Below are 21172 nucleotides of genomic sequence, written 5' to 3' on the forward strand. Positions count from 1 at the left end.
TGTAATAAGGTAGAAGCTTATGTTAACTCGATAGTTTCCTCTTCTGCATATGGGGACGTTAAAGAAGAGAAACTAAGAGAAGAGGTTAGTAAAGATTCAGATGCTCTCAAGTGTATAGAGTATTTATATTCTGGTTGGCCATCTGAAATGGATGGTTCTAGTAAAGAACTGATAGGTTTATATGGATCTAGAGAGAGATTAAGTATTTATAATAATATATTGTTATATGACTCTAGGCTGTATATTCCCAAGTCATTAAGACTGCAGTATTTGGAAATTTGTCATGAAGGTCATCAAGGCATAACGAAATGTCGCAGACGAGCTCAGCGTCATTTTTGGTGGCCTGGTTATAGTAAGGAGATTGCAGATTATATAAGTAGATGTAATGTTTGCATTATGCATGGTCAAGTTAAACACCAGCCCATGTATGAAGCAGAAATGCCTTCTAAACCATGGGAGGTGATAGGTTCAGATATACTTGTGTTTGATAACGAATATTATCTGATAGCTATAGACTATTATTCGAAGTGGATAGAATGTCTGCATATAGAATCTCAAACTGCAAGAGAGATAATTCGAGTACTCAAGTATCTGTTTTCTCGATTTGGTATACCCAACGTTATCAGGTCTGATAATGGAACTTGTTATGCTAGTAAAGAATTTAGAAACTTTGGAGAGAAAATGGGCTTTATTCTAACTACTAGTAGCCCCCGGTATCCTTGTTCTAATGGTTTAGCAGAAAGCGCCGTAAAAATTGTAAAAGGATTATGGGAGAAAAGCCGAGATAAAGATGTGGCTTTGTCTGCGTATAGGACTACACCTTTGGCTTCAGGATATACGCCAAGTGATCTGATTTTTCGTCGAGCTATTAGATCAAACTTGGGCTTCCCTTATGAAAGTGATGTAGACTATGAACTATTTGAAGAAAATGAAATTAGACGTAAAAAGAAAATTAAGAAACGGTGGGATAAAAAGTATAGAGTTTCAAAGTTAGACGAGTTAAAACCTGGCCAAACGGTTTATGTAAAAGCTCCTACAGATGTAGGTTCAAGAGGTATAGTTTTGAGAAAGGATAAATCCCCTGAAAGTTACTGGGTCAATGTAGGCATGAGTGAAATACGCAGAAATAGAAAACATTTGTTTTTGTTGAATTCTGATGACGAGAACACATCGTCTGACTCTTCTGAGGAAAATTGTCTTTCCTTGGATAGCTACTCCTCAAAAGAGGGCAACTCTGAAATAGTAAAAAATGCCAACGGTTTATCTGAAAGTCAAGAGAACATGATCCCTGATTTAGAGATCCTTGAACAAGGGGCGGAAACTCCTGGTGTGGCTGAGCACGTGGAGGAAACTCCTGGCATCAGTGAACACGAGGAGGAAACCTCTGTTGTTGAGAATAGACTCGTTCCAGGAAATAGTAATGATTTGCCTATAAGAAATTCTAGAAGTAAATTTGTGCCTCTTAGTAGAGAACCTGTTGTCACTAGCTCAGGTCGAGTTAGTAAACCACCTAAGAAATATGGTATGGAATATTATAAATGACCTTGTTTATAGTTTCAGATTGATATCAGACCAATCTTACTTCTCTATCACTTATGAAGAGTGCTGGCGATTCGCCGGGAGGTGGTGGTGCCGAGAGCGGCGGTGCAGGTAGAAACAGGGGTGGAGGTGTGAAGGTGACGAGGGATTCAGAAGGTAACACGGTGTTTAGTAAGCAGAAGGGGAGTGAGTCGGGTAAGAACGAGAGCGAAGGTAAGAAAGAAGTGTACGGTAAGCCAGGTAACATTAAGTGTGTTGTCTGCAAAAGCTTTAGAGACCATTATGCTGCTCAGTGTCCTGGATTTATTTGTTATAATTGTAAAGGTCAAGGACATTTTGCGGTAGATTGCAAGAAGACATTGTGTAGATTTTGTGGGAAGTTAGACCATGGACTTGAAGGATGTACTCTTGGTGGGTCTTCCTATAGAGATATTGCAGCGGGTATTAAGCGTAGGGTAGAGGAGAGTAACAATAGGGGACCGGATTCTAAGTTGAAGAAGCCTAGTTCAAGTTTACCCTTTGTTGCTAAGATGGATAGTTTTGTAGAAGAGATGGAGTCGGAGTCTGTTTCGACCGACGCTGCCATCGAGCAGAGGAAAGCTATGCTCTTGCATAGGAGGAGACAAGTAGAGGAGCAGTACAAGCGCGCATTGTCTGCTATAGAGAAGGACGAGAGAGAGTTGGAGGAGGAGATTGAGAGTGAGAAGGAGTATAGAGAGGCTCTGTTGCACTTGGCTGCTGTAAAGCAAAAGAGGGCTCAGAGGAGGGGTGCAAGGAGCGCGAGTTCCGTAACGACTACTAGTAAGGAGAGTAAGGTTGAGGAATCCAAAGAGGAGATCCAACCTGAAACCTCCGTTGTGAGAGTAGTCCCTAGCAGAGATGCTAGTTGTGAGGAGAGTAAGGTTGAGGAACCCAAAGAGGAGGTCCAACCTGAAAGTTCCGAAAAGAGTGGCAATGACGACCAGCTTGCTGGTTCTGAGCCAAAAGTTCATAGTGGCAACGACGACCAGCTTGCTGGTTCTGAGCCAAAAGTTCAGAGTGGCAATGACGACCAGCTTGCTGGTTCTGAGCCAAAAGTTCAGAGTGGCAATGACGACCAGCTTGCTGGTTCTGAGCCAAAAGTTTCAGATAACCTGGAGGCAATGGAGGAGGAACATGAGAAGGCCGATTGGTATGGGGATACTGCCAGTATGGAGGAAGGCGATTTGCTAAATGGAGATGAGGTAGATTGAGATGGATTGGGGTGCGATTAAAACTGTTAAATTTGCGATAACTGATGACTGAAGAAAGACGAGTAAGTAAACAGAATATTGGGTGAGTAGAGAGATATTTAACTCATCTTCGAAACGGTAACTATGATTTGAAGCTTTTGTGATTATCTAACCTGCTTGGCTTGATAACCCTGCTTCATTGAATTTAACGCTCCTCTTGAGAGATTATGTGTTCTGCTAACAGTGGTTGCACTTGGGCAAGTTTGAGTATATTGGAATTAGAGTTCGTATTTGGATTTTAGATTAAGCGGTGTAGTCTTGAAAAAAAAAAAAAAGGGCATGTTATATATTCATATTGTAACACGTTCAGGAATAAAGAACCACAGGCTAAATAGACTACTAGAAGTTATAGCTACTGGAAGCTACGGCTTAGACGGCTATTAGGCTACGGCTTAGACGTCTAGGAGACACGTGACCCCCCATCGCTATATAGTGACTGGAGACCAAGCTGACGGCCTCTTGTGATCAGGAGTTCACGGTGAGTGCTTTATTGCTCCCCCAGCAATATAACAACGAGCGAAGCGATTGTTTGAGAGCTGTATGATAAATGCATATGGCGCACACAACTCCCGAAAAATTATCCATCAACGGCCGTTACCAAACCCTTGTACCAAAATCCCACCAAAAAATTTAACTATTTTAGTGAAGAGTCGTTTAAGTATAATAATGATACAAAACACATATAAACATATTTAAATATGTTACCAAGTCTTTGAAAGGTAGACGCAATATCCTAAAACTAACCCATCTAATCAGATTATACATAACTAGACAGATTAATTTGGCCAGAAATCGCAATAAAAACTTGACAAGCCTTTTTTAATCAAAATTAAAACTGGCCAACGAAACGCCGATAAGGCTGTGCGACGGAGAGTAGAACCATTAAGTCGTGTGCATTTCACGAGAAAAACATGGCATTGTCCAATTGCCGAAGGTTTCTAGAATTAACGTAGAAGTACTGAAAAGTAATCGTTTCTTTTTTGCCGATTCTACCGGACTCTGACATTTTAGACACTTATAATGAGTACTTTGGTATTCCAACTTGTGTCCCAAGCAGTGAAAGTAAAGGAAATGACGATGATATTTTTTAACGATTCTTATAAGATTATTACAATATTTAATTGTAAGAATAATTATTCGATTTTATAAAATTATTATGAGATTTAGTTAAAAGAATATTCATTCGAATTTACAAGATCAAAGTATATAGTGATCGATGGTGTGCAATCTGTTACTGTTATTACTTTTCTAAAGATTTCGTTGATGATACTGCGCCTGTGCCCAATATCGCAGTACTGCCAAGCCATTTTTAATATCTGCAAAATTCAGTAATAGGCTTACATTTTCTTATAGATATACATCTATTTCTATGACAACCAGCTAAAATCTGTTTAGATATTTAAATTCAACATAATTTTTTAGATATAAATACAGAAATCTAGATATCTCAAATTATTGATATTGGTTGCTATAACCAATGATATACAGCCAACCCAGCCTGTGTATATTACACAGCAGCTTACCATTTTACTTCTAATATTGCATTTCTCCTATTGCAGGGGAGAGATATAAACATAATCTTTTTCTTTCATTATTGCTGTTTGTTGTACATAATAACACCCAGTACATTACAGCTACCATTGCAGCTACCATTGCAGTTCTCCTATTGCGCTGCAGTGCCATTTGACTGCTAATATTGCATTTCTCAACCGGCAGTACCCTTTCTTTTTCCATTATCACTTTGGTCGTGGGCTGTATGACAGGGGAATCTCTAGTATCAATACTGCTGCGATTGTTTTGGTAGGACAGCTTGTGTTTTGCTCTTGAAAGAGACATATTATTATTGCTATAATAACACCATTTATTTGTTAGAGAAATGTTCTTCCTAATCGTTAGTAAAATACTAGCATCAAGCTTGGACAACATTGCAGCAAATAGTAATTAGATAGGCCTAACTCAAGAGTTGTTATTTTTTCAAGAGTTGTGTTCCTCTTGTTGATTTCAGCAGGTTGTATCGTTGGCAGCGTTGGTTTCAGCGCACTCTGTTGGTTTTAGAAGAGCATAAGTGAGTTGGGTTCGGCTCCCTCCTGTTGGTTTCAAAAGGTTGCATCGTCGGCAGCATTGGGTCCAGCGCACTCTGTTAGGTTCAGCTGAGCATAAGTGAGTTGGTTTCAGCTCCCTCCTGTTGGTTTCAGCAGGTTATATCGTTGGCAGCATTGGGTTCAGCGCACTCTGTTGGGTTCGGCAGAGCACAAGTGAGATGGTTTCAGCTCTCTCCTGTTGGTTACAGCAGGTTGTACCGTTGGCAGTATTGGGTTCAGCGCACTCTGTTGGGTTCAGCAGAGCACAAGTGAGTTGGTTTCAGCTTTTTCCTATTGAGTACAGTAGGTTGTACCGTTGGCAGCATTGGGTTCAGCGCACTCTGTTGAGTTCATCACACTCTGTTGGGTTCAGCAGAGGGGCCCTCTGCTGCAGAGCACAAATAAGTTGGTTTTTTAGCAGATCGTATCGTCGGCAGCGTTGGGTCCAGCGCGGATACGCTAGAAGTAAGGGTTGTATCCTCCCATTCTTTCGAGTTATCTTCATAGGTATGTGCTAATGGTTTCGGAGTACCGGAATAAATTACGTAAATTATTAGGAAGTGGATAAGCGGACTTCTAAACTGCAGCTATGTAGAACAACCTGAAGATAACGAAACCAAAGTATATTTGCCGACTATTGAGATAAATAATTAATGACTACACGTATACGTCAATAAGACATAAGTACAAAATTCATTTTCACAGGACAAATCTAGTTTTGAAAATAAGCTTCACTGTCTCTTATTGCAGCTTGTACTCAGTCATTTTTTTCGAATAAAAATAATATATAAACTGCTATTAAACTGCTAATATATAAACTGCTATAAACTGCAATAATTTCATAAATAATTCTCAGCACGACAGGAAGTTGTGTTTAATTTTGCCGCTATACAACGACGTGAGTCTTTTTCGAAAGTCTAATTTCGAAAATGTAATTTGCGTGCAAGAGAAAATGTCGCAAAGTTATGAATGGTGATAGACGCACAACTCGGACTTCGAGGTGAACCTTTTTAGCATTTTTGCACATAATTATATTTCGATACATCTACTTATCTCTGCCTGTAGTAAGTGGAAGCGCTAATAAAATGCTTTTTTATGTCACTGTTTACGAACATTTATCTTTGGTACCGCTGGGACTATTTATTATTGCGTACCCCTAGTCCCAAATAGTATATGTCTACTATCAGTACGTACGTAGATGTATGCCTATTGTTTGGGCATTGTACGGGTAAACGGTATAGCAGCACCTTATCATAGCAGCAAAGATAGTTTTACCATATTTGAACATAATGCGCAAGCGTTTAATCAAAGCTACAAATGATTTCCTGTCGACTCACTGGCGGTCAGCTTGTTTATTAAAACCAAAAAGTGGCGACCTTGCAATTATCGAAGATTGCATTTGCTTGCTTCTTACGACTTTTTTATTAAAGAACATATTTGTGATAAGCTGTTAATTGATAGTTTTCATATCGTCATTGCATTTTTGCTTATACAAACACGGTTGTATTTATAAGCTGTTTTGATAATCCTACTGTGTGTTACCGGTACACCATCACCATAACTATCTCCGTAGTATTTTGCGATTCTATTTACTTTCGTAAGCATAAGGTAGTATATTGCTTTGCAAAAATGCATCAAACCTAGTCTGTACTAGCTCAGGTGAATGAATGTCCTTTAATTTTATTGTGTATCCGTTAATATATACACATTGTATGCTAGAAAAAGAAAATATAGCAAGGCGCTTGAATTGCTATATTATAATTTGCAGACTTGAAGTTTAGGGTATGCCGCTATACTACCGCGATGTAACGATTTGAGCAATTTCACGTGTGTATTGTGCAAAGATCATTACTTATTCAGTGTGCTCGAATGCTTGCAAGTTTTGCGGTTTCCCCATCCTGTCCTCCCTTCTCGTAAAATGCTAAACTGTAAAACGATTTGAGCTAATAACTAAATCATTTCAAAGAACATAGGTGTTATAAACATATTGCGCTCTTCTATAACAAGCATTACTTCTTCAAGGTTTTCAAAACTTATTTGGGTTGCAGGTTTTATGTAGATGGTGTTGGTGGACCAATGCACAGAAGTAGCTTAAAAATTAGTATCGTGCAAAAATTTCAAACAATACTATCATACCAAACATTTACTTGCGCATTCTTGCCATTGTAAATTCTCTATACAAACACATCTATCAAATATGCCCTCATTATTAGCTAATAGTATTAGCAAGTAATAGGAAGTTTTTTATATTTTGTAGCATTGGCAGAATGTTATACAATTCTTATTGCACATCTCAGTAACTATGTTAAATATTTACATCCATTTCAGACTGTGCTTGCTCTCTTACTCTGAGAGCAGCTACATTGCCTTTATTGAAGTGTAATTGGTTTTTTGTGTGATATATATAATTAACATTGCGATATTTGCTATAATATCACATTATTTACTATAATTAGTACTAGTGTAAGTAAAAATATGTGTAAAGTGTAGAATAGCTTGAACAAGAACAAACCTAGTGCTTTGATTCTGTATTATGACTATTCTTCGTCCTTGTGAAACGTAAAGCCACATATGTATTCGTCATCAACTCGCTCTTGTATACTTACATAAAACATGGTTTGATGATTTGGTCAAAACATGGATAAAATCTGAATCATCTTCCCTAACTTTGAATATGTAGCAGTTAGGGGCTTTTTCAAACATACTAGGAATGTGGGATACTACCATGAAAATAATAATGAAATGGCCCAAAGTTATTGTCATAGCACTTGCATTAGCAGAAGCTCTTTGGAATTAGAGAAAACTAAGTGTGTACATTTGGGGAGGCTTTTTGTAAATAAAAACTATTATAGTTTTGACTTAAACAATCTAAGCCTCGGTCATGACAATAGAGTTAGTACATTAGATTTTAACTATCAACTGATCAAGGACAAAAGATGACACATGGATCATGAACTTGAACTACAGTTATTGCAGTAATGTTTTAGTTCCAACAGACTATTTCATTAGCGGACATGTTAGTCATTCCCTAACATGTGCTAACTGGATGAGCATTTCATCCTACATATAGAATAAAGAGCCCATAGCAACACATAGGTTTCATCACATAATTTAGTTTAATTACAGTGAATCTGCAGCATGCCCAATTGGTGATTTATGATTTGAGTGATGCAGTTGATATATATATATAGTGAATTCTTTTTAATGTGCTCGCTGACATGATCTATTTGCACTAATTTACATTGCATCAGGACTCAAGCTTTGCCACCTCAACATTAGCTTATTCATCATACTTTTGTTGCTAGTGCCTCTTTATTACTCCAGTTTTGGCCCTAGAGACAGATTCAACCTTTCTTTTCATTTCGCGTTTGCATTGGTTAGCATTATCATTTCATTGGCTTGTTTTATGTAATGCTATGCTAGTGTTGCAACCCTGTTTCTTTGCGTACGATAGCCTATTTTGTTGAAAGATAACTAATCAATAGAAAATCATATGCTCATCCATTTTCGATTAGCATTACGCATAGTCGCATACGCATTAACGTAGATATTTTCATTTATATAGTGGTTACAATGGTGTAATTACATTCAACTCACTAGAAGGTGTAATATCAATATAAGTCCTAAGTAAAATTGATAGAATACACCAATTTGACGGATTTTACCACTGTTGGTATGCAGACCAGTAGCTGATAACCTTCAATACTTGAGTAATCTGCCTCATTCTCAGTATTAGTTTTCTTAAAAAGATGAAAGGCGATGTGTGTCCCCTAATATATCCCCTAAGTTGATGCTCATTGTGTCCCCTTATTATAGTCTAACGCTCGTCAGCCTCATTCATGGTCCAAGTTTGAATTCGTTTCTGATTAGTTCCATATTATCATCACTCAATTAGGATTGTTTTGGCCACACAACCCTGTATTTTTACATAACTGAGAGCCCCCAACGCACTCAATAAATCCTTTCTGTCTTCCATCTATAGTGTGTTCTAAAAGTAGCAAATTGTTAGTATATATTGCATTTTCCTATTGTTCCAGATCAGAAACATGCCTCCCAAGAACTGTGGCGCTTGCCAAAAGATGGTTTATCCAATGGATGAGCTAAAATGCCTTGACAAGGTAGGCTGATGTTTTCTTCAAATCATTTTTTTCAGATGCCTTGTGTCCTAAAAAAGGTTTTGTGTGAGACCTTATAGTCTATTCTGTAACCTCAACATCATAGAGCCTAGGCTTTTGATTGCTGTAAGAGAGGTATTGCCTAGTAAATCAAATACTTGAGCTAACACTCCCAAGGAATGAATACATCATTTGAAGTTCATGATAAATGGGAATGAAAGATGTTATTGTTGTCTTTAAATCCATGAACTGATTGAATCTCCAGCGCACAAGTAGTAAGCACCATATAGTTGTCACAATCGACCACACTGATATGGAAAAACCATTTTATCTTAGCCTTTGCCTTTCTACTTATTGAATAACTAACAAAATATTATGTGTCAAAATTCCATGATGGTGTTTTGTGTGTTTTTGTAAAGACACTCCTTCATTGAAGCTCCCGTGTGTTGATGTGCCTAAATTTGCATTCCATTTGATTAGAGAAGACATTCAGCACCTTATTGTTATGGCTTCAGCAATAATTGTTACCTTTTGTCCCCTACTGGTCTAGCTTAGCCAAGTTATTCAGAGAGTTCGGCAAGTCCTGCTAGGTTTATCCTGAAGTGCAACAGTCTCTATTGGTACATTGTTTGGCCAAAGAACTAGTCTGTACCATTCTCAATTTGCTCACTAGTCACTGTTCACTCGATGTGCTCGATATGCTTGTGGGCTGCTCATTTGCATCAAAATTGTCATTTTTATTCATGGTCGGAATAACTGATTTCAAGCTATTATTAGTTGATGCATTCCTACCATAAAAAGTAGCTTTATTTTGATTTGCAATGTTTCCTGTACAGTCGATGTGTCCAGAACCATTGATTACTCTGTCTTTTTTGTCTCAATCTCAGCTTTTGGTGGAGACATGCATGTATCTAGAGAGAGCACCTGCTGGTTGTTAATCGCTGTTAATGACAAACACACTTTGCTCTCCTTGCCGGTTTATCTATCTGCTTCTCGTAAAGTTGAATTTGATAATAGTCTCCCAGACCCGATAGCAAGACATGCAGTTTATAATCTCGTAGTGTATTTAATCAGCTAATGATCTGTCTTGTGAAGCTGGCTTCATTTTTAGTAATTCATCACCATATTGTGAATTCAGAGGCATATTCCAAGAAATAACGAAAATCCCACAAACTTTGCTCGTTTGTCTACAAAACAAAGTTTCTCATGTATTAAACCTATAGTCATGCCAACTTGATGTCATGTCTATAGTGTATGGAATATTTTATTAACTCGAATAGACAGCCATAAGCATAGTAGGATAGGAACCTTCCAAATGACAATTCTTTCACATATTTGTAGACATGGCACAAGGCCTGCTTTAGGTGTCAAGTCTGCAGTATGACCCTAAACATGAAGAACTATAAAGGTTATAACAAACTGCCTTACTGCAACGCGTGAGTATAGCATTGTTTACTGTTTCGGTGTTGCACTGCTTCTCTTTGTATACAAGTTATTATACTAGCAATATTTGCATGCATGAGTTTTGCGGCTCTGTCCTTGGGCTTGCTTCTAATAAGCTCTCCTAAGCAAGGCATGGATCTTCATTAATTTCATGTAGTCCTATTCATGCATACATTGTAACAAGCTCATTCTTCTGTGACCTGACCATCACTACAGGACTGTCATTCACTCCTGTATTGTAATTGCAAGCTTGATTGGAAATCTTCTATATTCTGTTCATCACATCGCTGTCACAGCTATCACAATCTCAAAATGCTTGTGCTAGCTGAACTTAATGCATACCAAGGTTGTTCATGCGCTCATCTTTATTATTTCTTATTTTCAAAGACCAATGCGCGTTTGAGAAATACATATATTGATTGAGTTTGCTCACAATTGTTCTAGTAGGAAAGGACAATAAATTAGCCTTTAGAAACAATATTTGATGTTTAACCACATTTTGACTATGATTAGGTCATTGATTGTCAGCGAGTAGGTTTTAAAATCAAATCTGAAACACCAAAAGCAGATAATCGATTTACAATGCAAAATCAGCCATCTATAATAGTATATATCAGATCAAAATAAAACAAATTATATATAAATATAGTTATGTGAATTGTATACTAAAGTCAAATCTTTATTACAGACGGTACAATACATATTGGTAGGTATTTCAGTAAAACCTCTTATAAAATTAATTCATTCCAGAAGCCGTCTCGTAGGTAGAAAATTTCTTATGTAGGAATTCAGCTTACCATATAAACGTCTTAAGCTGTTCCAAGTTCCCACAAAACTCGGACATGATATTTGTATGAATTGTAAATAATGGTTAAAACCTGTTACAAATACATGAAAGAATTATATTACTGAATAATGAAGTACATATGTAACAGATACATCTTAGAATTATATCACTGCATAATGAAGTACATATGTAACAGATACATGTTAGAATTATATCACTGCATAATGAAGTACATATGTAACAGATACATGTTAGAATTATGTCACTGCTTAATGAAGTACATATGTAACAGATACATGTTAGAATTATATCACTGCATAATGAAGTACATATGTAACAGATACATGTTAGAATTATGTCACTGCTTAATGAAGTACATATGTAACAGATACATGTTAGAATTATATTACTGCATAATGAAGTAGATATGTATCAAATACATGTTAGAATTATATCACTGCATAATGAAGTAGATATGAGCAGAAGAAATAATTACTGACAAATAATTAATTCAAAGCTACAAATAGTATGCTTGTTTATCTTTGGTGTTGGCTGACTAGAATAGGTTAAAGGTTGACTTGCAATAAAATTCACATTACAGTTATTTAGTATCAAAAGATTCACCATGTCTTACTCTGTTGTGTTGTAGTTGCCAAATATATGGAAATGTGATTACAAGCTCTTAAAAGCTCAAAAACGAACAGCCGCCGTAGATTGGAATCTCTTTATTTCGATGGCGTAGCCATGAAATTTGGTTATCGTCTTGTCACGTATGTTCTCACGTGAATTGAAAGGCCAATAAAAAGCTCAATATAAAACTTATCGTAGCACTAGTTTATGACAAACACTTCGGGTTTTACCGAAGACTCCGTATCAAATATAGATGTTCGCTACTTTACAGTTTTGTTTCGGCCTGGTCTGATCGGCAAGTCGTAATCTGTTCATGTGACCCAATACTTCGCAAATAATTTTTGCAGCACTTTTTGATTATCACAGTTGACCAATAGGCTCATCATGTTTATCAGAGGATGATATGCAATCGTTCAAGCTAAGATTAAAAAATTAAACAGATTTTTATGGTAGGTTTTGAGATATCGGTGCTCAAAGTGGCAGCATTACGATGCCAATAAAACAGACGCGTAAGAACAATAGGCATGGTTTTATGGAATGCGTGAAGTATATTTGTGAAAATAATTTCGACGAATAAGGTTGCATGAAAGTGTAAACGGAAACCATCTCTCACAACTACGTCACATTTGAACCGATTTTGAAAGAGAATCCAAACTACGGCGGTCTCGTGTGGCTGCGATTAACTGTTCGTTTTTGAGCTTTCAAGCTTTCAAGAGCTTGTAATCACATTTCCACATATTTGGCACCTACAACACAACAGAGTAAGACATGGTGAATCTTCTGATACCAAATAACTGTAATGTTAATTTTGTTGCAAGTCAACCTTCAAGCAAAGACCACTGGGACTGGAAGGACAGCGGTCAGAGATAATGGAAGAAGGCAGTAAATGGTTAATAGCTGAGAAAGATCAACGAAAATCAAAGATATAAAAAAAGTAAAACCGGAAACTAATACTTGTTGTCTAATGACTTTTGTTAGCAAAGAAAACTCTGTGAGGCACATTGTACATACCCACGGGAAACAAACAGGCCAAGGCCTTTCGTATCTAACAAACTTTTTTGTAAATTGGAGCAAAATAGGAGTCCTTCGCTAGTAGAGGTTCCGCTGAAGCGAGTATAAAATATTCCATGCAACCTTTTTCCATGCATTGTGCTTTGCAGAGCATTCCATTGTATGGCTTATTGCCAGTTGGCCTACTAGCTTTATGCAATGCTTCTTATTCTGCCTCCAGTGTATTCCAACCTTTACACACCATAGTCGAGGTCACCAAGTAATAGACCATGGGCAGCGAGGGACCATGTTTTTATTACCTGATTAATACTAGCCTATAGTTGATATGGTGAGTTGTAGGTACCTTGTTATTGTAGTTGCTATGGTGAGTTGTATAGGCACCTTGGTATTGTAGTTACTATGGTGATTTATATAGGCACCTTGGTATTGTAGTTGCTATGGTCAGTTATATAGGCACCTTGGTATTGTAGTTACTATGGTGAGTTATATAGGCACCTTGGTATTGTAGTTACTATGGTGAGTTATATAGGCACCTTGGTATTGTAGTTACTATGGTGAGTTATATAGGCACCTTGGTATTGTAGTTACTATGGTGAGTTATATAGGCACCTTGGTATTGTAGTTACTATGGTGAGTTATATAGGCACCTTGGTATTGTAGTTACTATGGTGAGTTATATAGGCGCCTTGGTATTGTAGTTACTATGGTGAGTTATATAGGCACCTTGGTATTGTAGTTACTATGGTGAGTTATATGGGCGCCTTGGTATTGTAGTTACTATGGTGAGTTATATAGGCACCTTGTTATTGTAGTTACTATGGTGAGTTATGTAGGCACCTTGGTATTGTAGTTACTATGGTGAGTTATATAGGCACCTTGGTATTGTAGTTACTATGGTGAGTTGTAGGTACCTTGTTATTGTAATTGCTATGGTGAGTTATATAGGCACCTTAGTATTGTAGTTAGTATGGTGAGTTATATAGGCACCTTGTTATTGTAATTGGTATTGTGAGTTGTTGGTACCTTGTTATTTGTAGGCACTACCCTACTACAAAGTTTACTTCAGTTGCTGAAACACCAGAAAACATGAGAATCAAGAAGAACACTGCAATACAAAGTAATGTAAGTACTGTCGACCATTATAAAGCCAGTTAAAGATGGTCTGTAGTTCATCGTAGAATTTGCAAGCATTTTACTCTGCTTGTAAGGGTATATGGTCAGTACTCTAGCAGCTCCTGTTGTCAGCTCATCACTTAACCCTTTCACTGTCATATGCGCATTTATGCGAAATCTATGGTCGACAGCCGTATGCGCATTTTTGCGAATTTTCCAGCAATTACGTAGTAACTTAGTTTTATTATTCGTTGACAACATAACTAACGTTCTAGATATATAATATAATAGATACATTGAGTTTTTTGTATAGCACTATTTGTTAACACGTTGGCAAAATAGAATATATAACAAAAAATGTTCTAGATAGAGTTTGAATTTGAATAAAAGAATTGTATACATATCATGAAGCAAACTCAGCAATTTTCGGTAAAATGGCTGGCAGTAGGCCGATAGCTAAATTTGTACATGGGTGGCAGTGAAAGGGTTAAAAAGGAACTACTACTTACCTATCACAACTACTTATGCATGTTCATCTTATGTTACAACACTATATATGTAGATGTGCAGGACATTTTTCCTTCAAGGTCTTTAACCCATGTTATGCCAAATATTCAGTCATAGCGTCTAATTTAGTGCCAGATTGAATTCATTATTTGCGGCTTCCAGAAGCATCATATTGTTTTATAGAATACTAGTTTTGCTACTCATCGTTGCTCGGGTATTAAAAATCAGCTTATAAACAATGAGAGTTGCCCGCCACTTTCTATTAACCTGGCACATTACCAATGGAAAATTTGAGTAACCTTACTAATAAGAGCTACAGCTTCTACTGACGTTATTTCATGACTTTGTATCGTCGTCGTCGTGACCGAAAACGTAGCGTATTTGCTCCCATATAGCGACATTTGTCGCCGAGCGTACCTATCAAGCTTGTGCGGCTTAGTTAGTAAGGCGGTCGGGCTGGTGAATGGGAGATTCCGAGTTCATATCTCCTGCTTTACGGATTCTTTATTGCAAGATTTTAATAGCTATAGCTAGAACTGCACAAATATAAACATACACAAAAACGTTGAGAAGTATATATATATAGATTGAGCAATTTACAGCTTTAAACTATTTGATGTTTAGAGTTTTTAAGCTATTCATTACTTCCAATCAAATTTACCATCATCAAAGTCAAACAGCACATCAATGATCTAATTGAAAAACGCATTTCATCTTCTGAGTAAATAATAAAAATGGCTGCATTTCAAAATTACTTCCTGCCTTTAATAATTATCTGCATCTCAATTAAAATTTGGCATAAACCATTTATTAATTGTTTAAACGTAGATGCATCCTGATTGCAGCATCTATGATCAAACTTGATATTCCGATAAAAGCTAAATATTCAAATGGCTTCTGGTAACGGTGACTTGCTTTGTCACTCAATTAGCTGGTATAAAATTGCAAAAAAATCAACTAATAAAAACTTTCAGATAATTACTCTAAGTAAACAGATTACATTTTGACTGGTTTTTTACGCCTTCAGGAAATTTTTATCCAAAAACAAGCAATAGACATAAAAAATAGGCATCAATTTGCCTTATTTATTATCAATAAAAACGAATATCTAGCCTAAAATCTTATTTTACACAACAGAAACCATGACATTTGTTTGCTAAGCTTCTGGTACTGTTTCATGAGTAATTCTACCATTATTAGTTAATATTAACTAACTGTAGTAAAACCTTTAGTTGTATCACTCATGGAACTTATTAATATATATAACTTAAACACTCCTCTTATTTAGTTTTATTACTCATGGAACTTATTAATATATATAACACACTATCCTCTTATTCAGTTGTATCACTCATGGAACTTATTAATATATATATAACATAAACTATCCTCTTATTCAGTTGTATCACTCATGGAACTTATTAATATATATAACATAAACTATCCTCTTATTCAGTTGTATCACTCATGGAACTTATTAATATATATAACATAAACTATCTTCTTATTCAGTTGTATCACTCATGGAACTTATTAATGTATATAACATAAACTATCTTCTTATTCAGTTGTATCACTCATGGAACTTATTAATATATATAACATAAACTATCTTCTTATTCAGTTGTATCACTCATGGAACTTATTAATGTATATAACATAAACTATCTTCTTATTCAGTTGTATCACTCATGGAACTTATTAATATATATAACATAAACTATCTTCTTATTCAGTTGTATCACTCATGGAGCTTATTAATACAGTCAAACATGGATAACTCGTCCACGGATAGCTCGAACACATGGTTAATTCGAACATTTCCTTTGGTCCGTTCCCACGTAATGATAAATTGCTATAGATAACTCGAACTCAACACTGTTAATTCGAACTGTTTTTTTGCCCAACAGCTACCGAAACGGTTGTTTTCGCTTTAGAAAATCACTTTATTCAAAGCCATAGAGGTAAACTTCATCTTTTCGTAATTCATAAGCGTCGTTATTACCACCATCGGCAAAATATTTTTGTCAACGACTTTTCTAAAAGTTTGGTGTTATTTGATTTATACTGCGATACGATGAATAGCACGGGCTAGCCGGGTCACGCGCGCAAGAATTTTCGCCACGCACATACAAAACAAAAATCGCATGTTGTTTTGTATGTGCGTGGCGAAAATCCTTGAGTGCGTGACTCGGCTAGCCCGTGATGAATAGTTTTCCGACGTTGATTCCGTGTTGAATCAACGTCGGAATGTTGAATGTTTAAAAGGCTTAAAAATGTTGTAATTAAAAGTATACGTTGTCTGAGCTACAAAAAACTATTCATCGTTTGACCTAAACACAGAATACGTGTGTACATTCAATAAGTATCTATTAAAAAAGCGTGAGTGATATAGAATGTACAGTGAAACCTCGTAAAACTTCTAATTGAACTGCCTCGGAGTGTTGCTCTTAACGAATCCCAGGTAAAGTAAGGTAATCTGCATAAACTTCAAGAAAAAACGGCAAAATTGATCGTGGGTAAAACCCCAAAAGAAAAAAATGTCTTTTCTTTTGAGCATTTCAACAACGATCAAGTTTTGCCAATGTCAATCTGAAAAACGTCCTGGCAATAACATCACCTCAAACAACAAACCAATCTCAAGTGATAGAAATATCTCTATACTTTTTCATGAAAACGTTTTAAACTTTACATTAGAAGCATTTAATTTGAAACAAGCCATTTGTGCTTTTGATTTATATTATAGTTTGTATATGTACATGTATCTACTAATAAATAAGTAAATATATGGACTTGTGACAGTGCTCTGATAACTTGAATGCTCTGATAATTCGAACAGTTTTGCTCGGTCCCTTGAAGTTCGAGTTATCCATGTTTGACTGTATATATAACATAAACTATCTTCTTATTCAGTTGTATCACTCATGGAACTTATTAATATATATAACAAACTATCCTCTTATTCAGTTGTATCACTCATGGAACTTATTAATATATATAACTTAAACTATCATCTTATTCAGTTGTATCACTCATAGAACTCATTACTGCTTTTTGTTGTTTTACAAGCGCTGGACTTAGGCATAAATAAACTGAAGTCTTATCAGGTCAGAGTACTATACCAACCGGTCATGAGGTGCATTTTTAGTCATCTGTGCAACATTGTTTATTGCAGATCAAATATCATGAGGAGTTTGAAGCAGCCAAGGGTAAGCACTCCATACTATAAATTCACAAGGTTCCCGTTTCAGAAAGATGTAAATGTTTGCACAGTGTCAGTATTGAGTGATTCATCGCAGGCCAGTATTGAGTGATTCATCACATGCCAGTATTGAGTGATTCATCGCATGCCAGTATTGAGTGATTCATCGCATGCCAATATTGAGTGATTCATCAAATGCCAGTATTGAGTGATTCATCACATGCCAGTATTGAGTGATTCATCGCATGCCAGTATTGAGTGATTCATCACATGCGAGTGTTGAGTGATTCTTCACATGCAAGTATTGAGTGATTCATCACATGCCAGTATTGATTGATTCATCGCATGCCAGTATTGAGTGATTCATCGCATGCCAGTATTGAGTGATTCATCGCATGCCAATATTGAGTGATTCATCACATGCCAGTATTGAGTGATTCATCACATGCCAGTATTGAATGATTCATCACATGCCAGTATTGAGTGATTCATCGCATGCCAGTATTGAGTGATTCATCACATGCCAGTATTGAGTGATTCATCACATGCCAGTGTTGAGTGATTCATCACATGCCAGTGTTGAGTGATTCATCACATGCCAGTATTGAGTGATTCATCGCATGCCAGTATTGAGTGATTCATCGCATGCCAGTATTGAGTGATTCATCTCATGCGAGTATTGAGTGATTCATCACATGCCAGTATTGAGTGATTCATCGCATGCCAGTATTGAGTGATTCATCACATGCGAGTATTGAGTGATTCATCGCATGCCAGTATTGAGTGATTCATCGCATGCCAATATTGAGTGATTCATCACATGCCAGTATTGAGTGATTCATCACATGCAAGTATTGAGTGATTCATCACATGCCAGTATTGAATGATTCATCACATGCCAGTATTGAGTGATTCATCACATGCCAGTATTGAGTGATTCATCTCATGCCAGTATTGAATGATTCATCACATGCCAGTGTTGAGTGATTCATCACATGCGAGTGTTGAGTGATTCATCACATGCCAGTATTGAGTGATTCATCGCATGCCAGTATTGAGTGATTCATCGCATGCCAGTATTGAGTGATTCATCTCATGCGAGTATTGAGTGATTCATCACATGCCAGTATTGAGTGATTCATCGCATGCCAGTATTGAGTGATTCATCACATGCCAGTATTGAGTGATTCATCGCATGCCAGTATTGAGTGATTCATCGCATGCCAATATTGAGTGATTCATCACATGCCAGTATTGAGTGATTCATCACATGCCAGTATTGAGTGATTCATCGCATGCCAGTATTGAGTGATTCATCACATGCCAGTATTGAGTGATTCATCTCATGCCAGTATTGAGTGATTCATCGCATGCCAATATTGAGTGATTCATCACATGCCAGTATTGAGTGATTCATCTCATGCCAGTATTGAGTGATTCATCACATGCCAATATTGAGTGATTCATCACATGCCAGTATTGAGTGATTCATCACATGCCAGTATTGAGTGATTCATCACATGCCAGTATTGAGTGATTCATCACATGCCAGTATTGAGTGATTCATCTCATGCCAGTATTGAGTGATTCATCACATGCCAGTGTTGAGTGATTCATCACATGCGAGTGTTGAGTGATTCATCACATGCCAGTATTGAGTGATTCATCGCATGCCAGTATTGAGTGATTCATCGCATGCCAGTATTGAGTGATTCATCTCATGTGAGTATTGAGTGATTCATCACATGCCAGTATTGAGTGATTCATCGCATGCCAGTATTGAGTGATTCATCGCATGCCAGTGTTGAGTGATTCATCTTATGCCAGTGTTGAGTGATTCATCACATGCCAGTGTTGAGTGATTCATCACATGCCAGTATTGAATGATTCATCACATGCCAGTATTGAGTGATTCATCACATGCAAGTATTGAGTGGTTCATCTCATGCCAGTATTGAGTGATTCATCTCATGCCAGTATTGAGTGATTCATCACATGCATAGAAGTACTGCGAGTGGAGTTGGTGGGGGTTGTGGTGTGGGACATGCATATGTGATAAGTTCATTGTTCAAATAACTAGTGGTGTCAATTCTTATCTATACCGGTATGCTGTGTAACAGCGAGAATGCAGTTTTTGCTAACAATTAGCCAACAGTGCAGTATTGCGCAGTCTTAACTTGCTGAACAGAACATATCTATGCTATACGACAATGTTTCCTGCACGAAGCGGGCGCGTTAACACTCGCTTGCCATATAAAGTGATCAGGCGGCGCAGCCTTTACGGCACCGATCTTTTGAGGTGCTGATGTTAAGAAAGGAGCCCGGTGCCTACACTTGAGTGGCCACACAAGTTGATCACGCATGCTGATAAAAATGCAAATAGTGAATAAAGATATGCACCCGTGATTTTCAACTATACCCGCGCTGGCTCTATTGTTTCATAAAATTTGACATTGATTGCTATTCTTTCTTATTTGTAGTTTTGAAACTTACTATTTCCGTTGCCTTGTTTTTCTTATTTTTAAAAAACTAAAAAATATTTGCTTAGAAGCAGATTTAACTGATGAAACTCAAGTGGTACAGAAATGTTTTTAAACGTGAACAAAAATGTGCTTGTCTTAGTGTTAAGTATATCAGCGTTAACACCTGGTCTAGTAACAACTTGAAGATGACAAGCAGGTGTTTGTAGTTAACAGCTTATCCTAGTTTTCATTCCCTGCTTGTTGATGGTGACCTAGTCATGCTAAGGCATTGACAATCAGTTGCAGTTGCTTCAATGAACATTAGAGGTATGGATTTCTATTCAGCTACTATCTGTGGTTGAAGGTGATTTATAGTATTCTAGGTCACACTGTTAGTGTAATTATGTTCTCTTATATAAGCGTTCTTGCTGTCGTGTTGACTAGGAGATCTACCGTTCTGCTCCCAACTTTGTTGTTTGAGTAATGTTGAGTAAAGGGGTGGTCACACGAGCGCCGAACCGAACTAAATGACGCAAAACGACGTCGCTTTCAGCTCTAAAAAGTTCAGCCGAGGACATTTCTGGCCAAAACGAACCTTTTCGGTCCTGCTCGAAATTTCGTGCCGAACCCTTGCTCTTATTGGCTGGTTAAAATTCTAGAATTCTAGCGAACACGCGTCACATTTCTACTTACGTTCGCGAGAGTAAAGTTGAAAAAGAAATGGGACGATACTTTTATTAAACCACATGAAGCAATTTACGACAAGGTTCACCCGGACTTATGATTGTGTTGCATAAATGTAAGATGTTGCACTTAAGTTTTGCATAAATGTAAGAGAATTGTGATTTTCTTTCGTGTAGAATATAAGTAATGTGTCATATTCATCCTGATGAAGTATCATTGACTGATTTATTTATGTAACACCACAGTACTATGATAAAGACTGTTTTTGTTTGTTATGACTCAGCATAGAAAAACATTCATATGTTAATAAAAAATATAATTATGTTG

General features: G+C 36.9%; 1 protein-coding gene across 9 annotated transcripts in view; it reads left to right on the plus strand.

Annotated features, from left to right (window-relative positions):
* The first annotated feature begins 5407 nt into the window (after nucleotides 1-5407).
* Nucleotides 5408-21172, plus strand: part of LOC137389899 (LIM and SH3 domain protein 1-like) — a 32658-nt gene continuing 16893 nt past the window's right edge. Inside the window, exons 1-5 of one of the 9 annotated variants that reach the window (XM_068076057.1) lie at nucleotides 5408-5512; nucleotides 8929-9009; nucleotides 10348-10442; nucleotides 13915-13999; nucleotides 17673-17706. In XM_068076057.1, the coding sequence (XP_067932158.1) occupies nucleotides 8938-9009; nucleotides 10348-10442; nucleotides 13915-13999; nucleotides 17673-17706 (286 nt within the window). In that variant the 5' untranslated portion in view covers nucleotides 5408-5512; nucleotides 8929-8937. Of the gene's footprint in view, nucleotides 5513-5809; nucleotides 5892-5933; nucleotides 5956-5994; nucleotides 6082-6473; nucleotides 6500-8928; nucleotides 9010-10347; nucleotides 10443-13914; nucleotides 14000-17672; nucleotides 17707-21172 lie in introns of those variants that run through there. The other 8 variants (XM_068076062.1, XM_068076056.1, XM_068076064.1 and 5 more) reach the window with 8 other exon arrangements.

The sequence above is a fragment of the Watersipora subatra genome, chromosome 3 (assembly GCF_963576615.1).
Source record: "Watersipora subatra chromosome 3, tzWatSuba1.1, whole genome shotgun sequence".
Taxonomy (NCBI): domain Eukaryota; kingdom Metazoa; phylum Bryozoa; class Gymnolaemata; order Cheilostomatida; family Watersiporidae; genus Watersipora; species Watersipora subatra.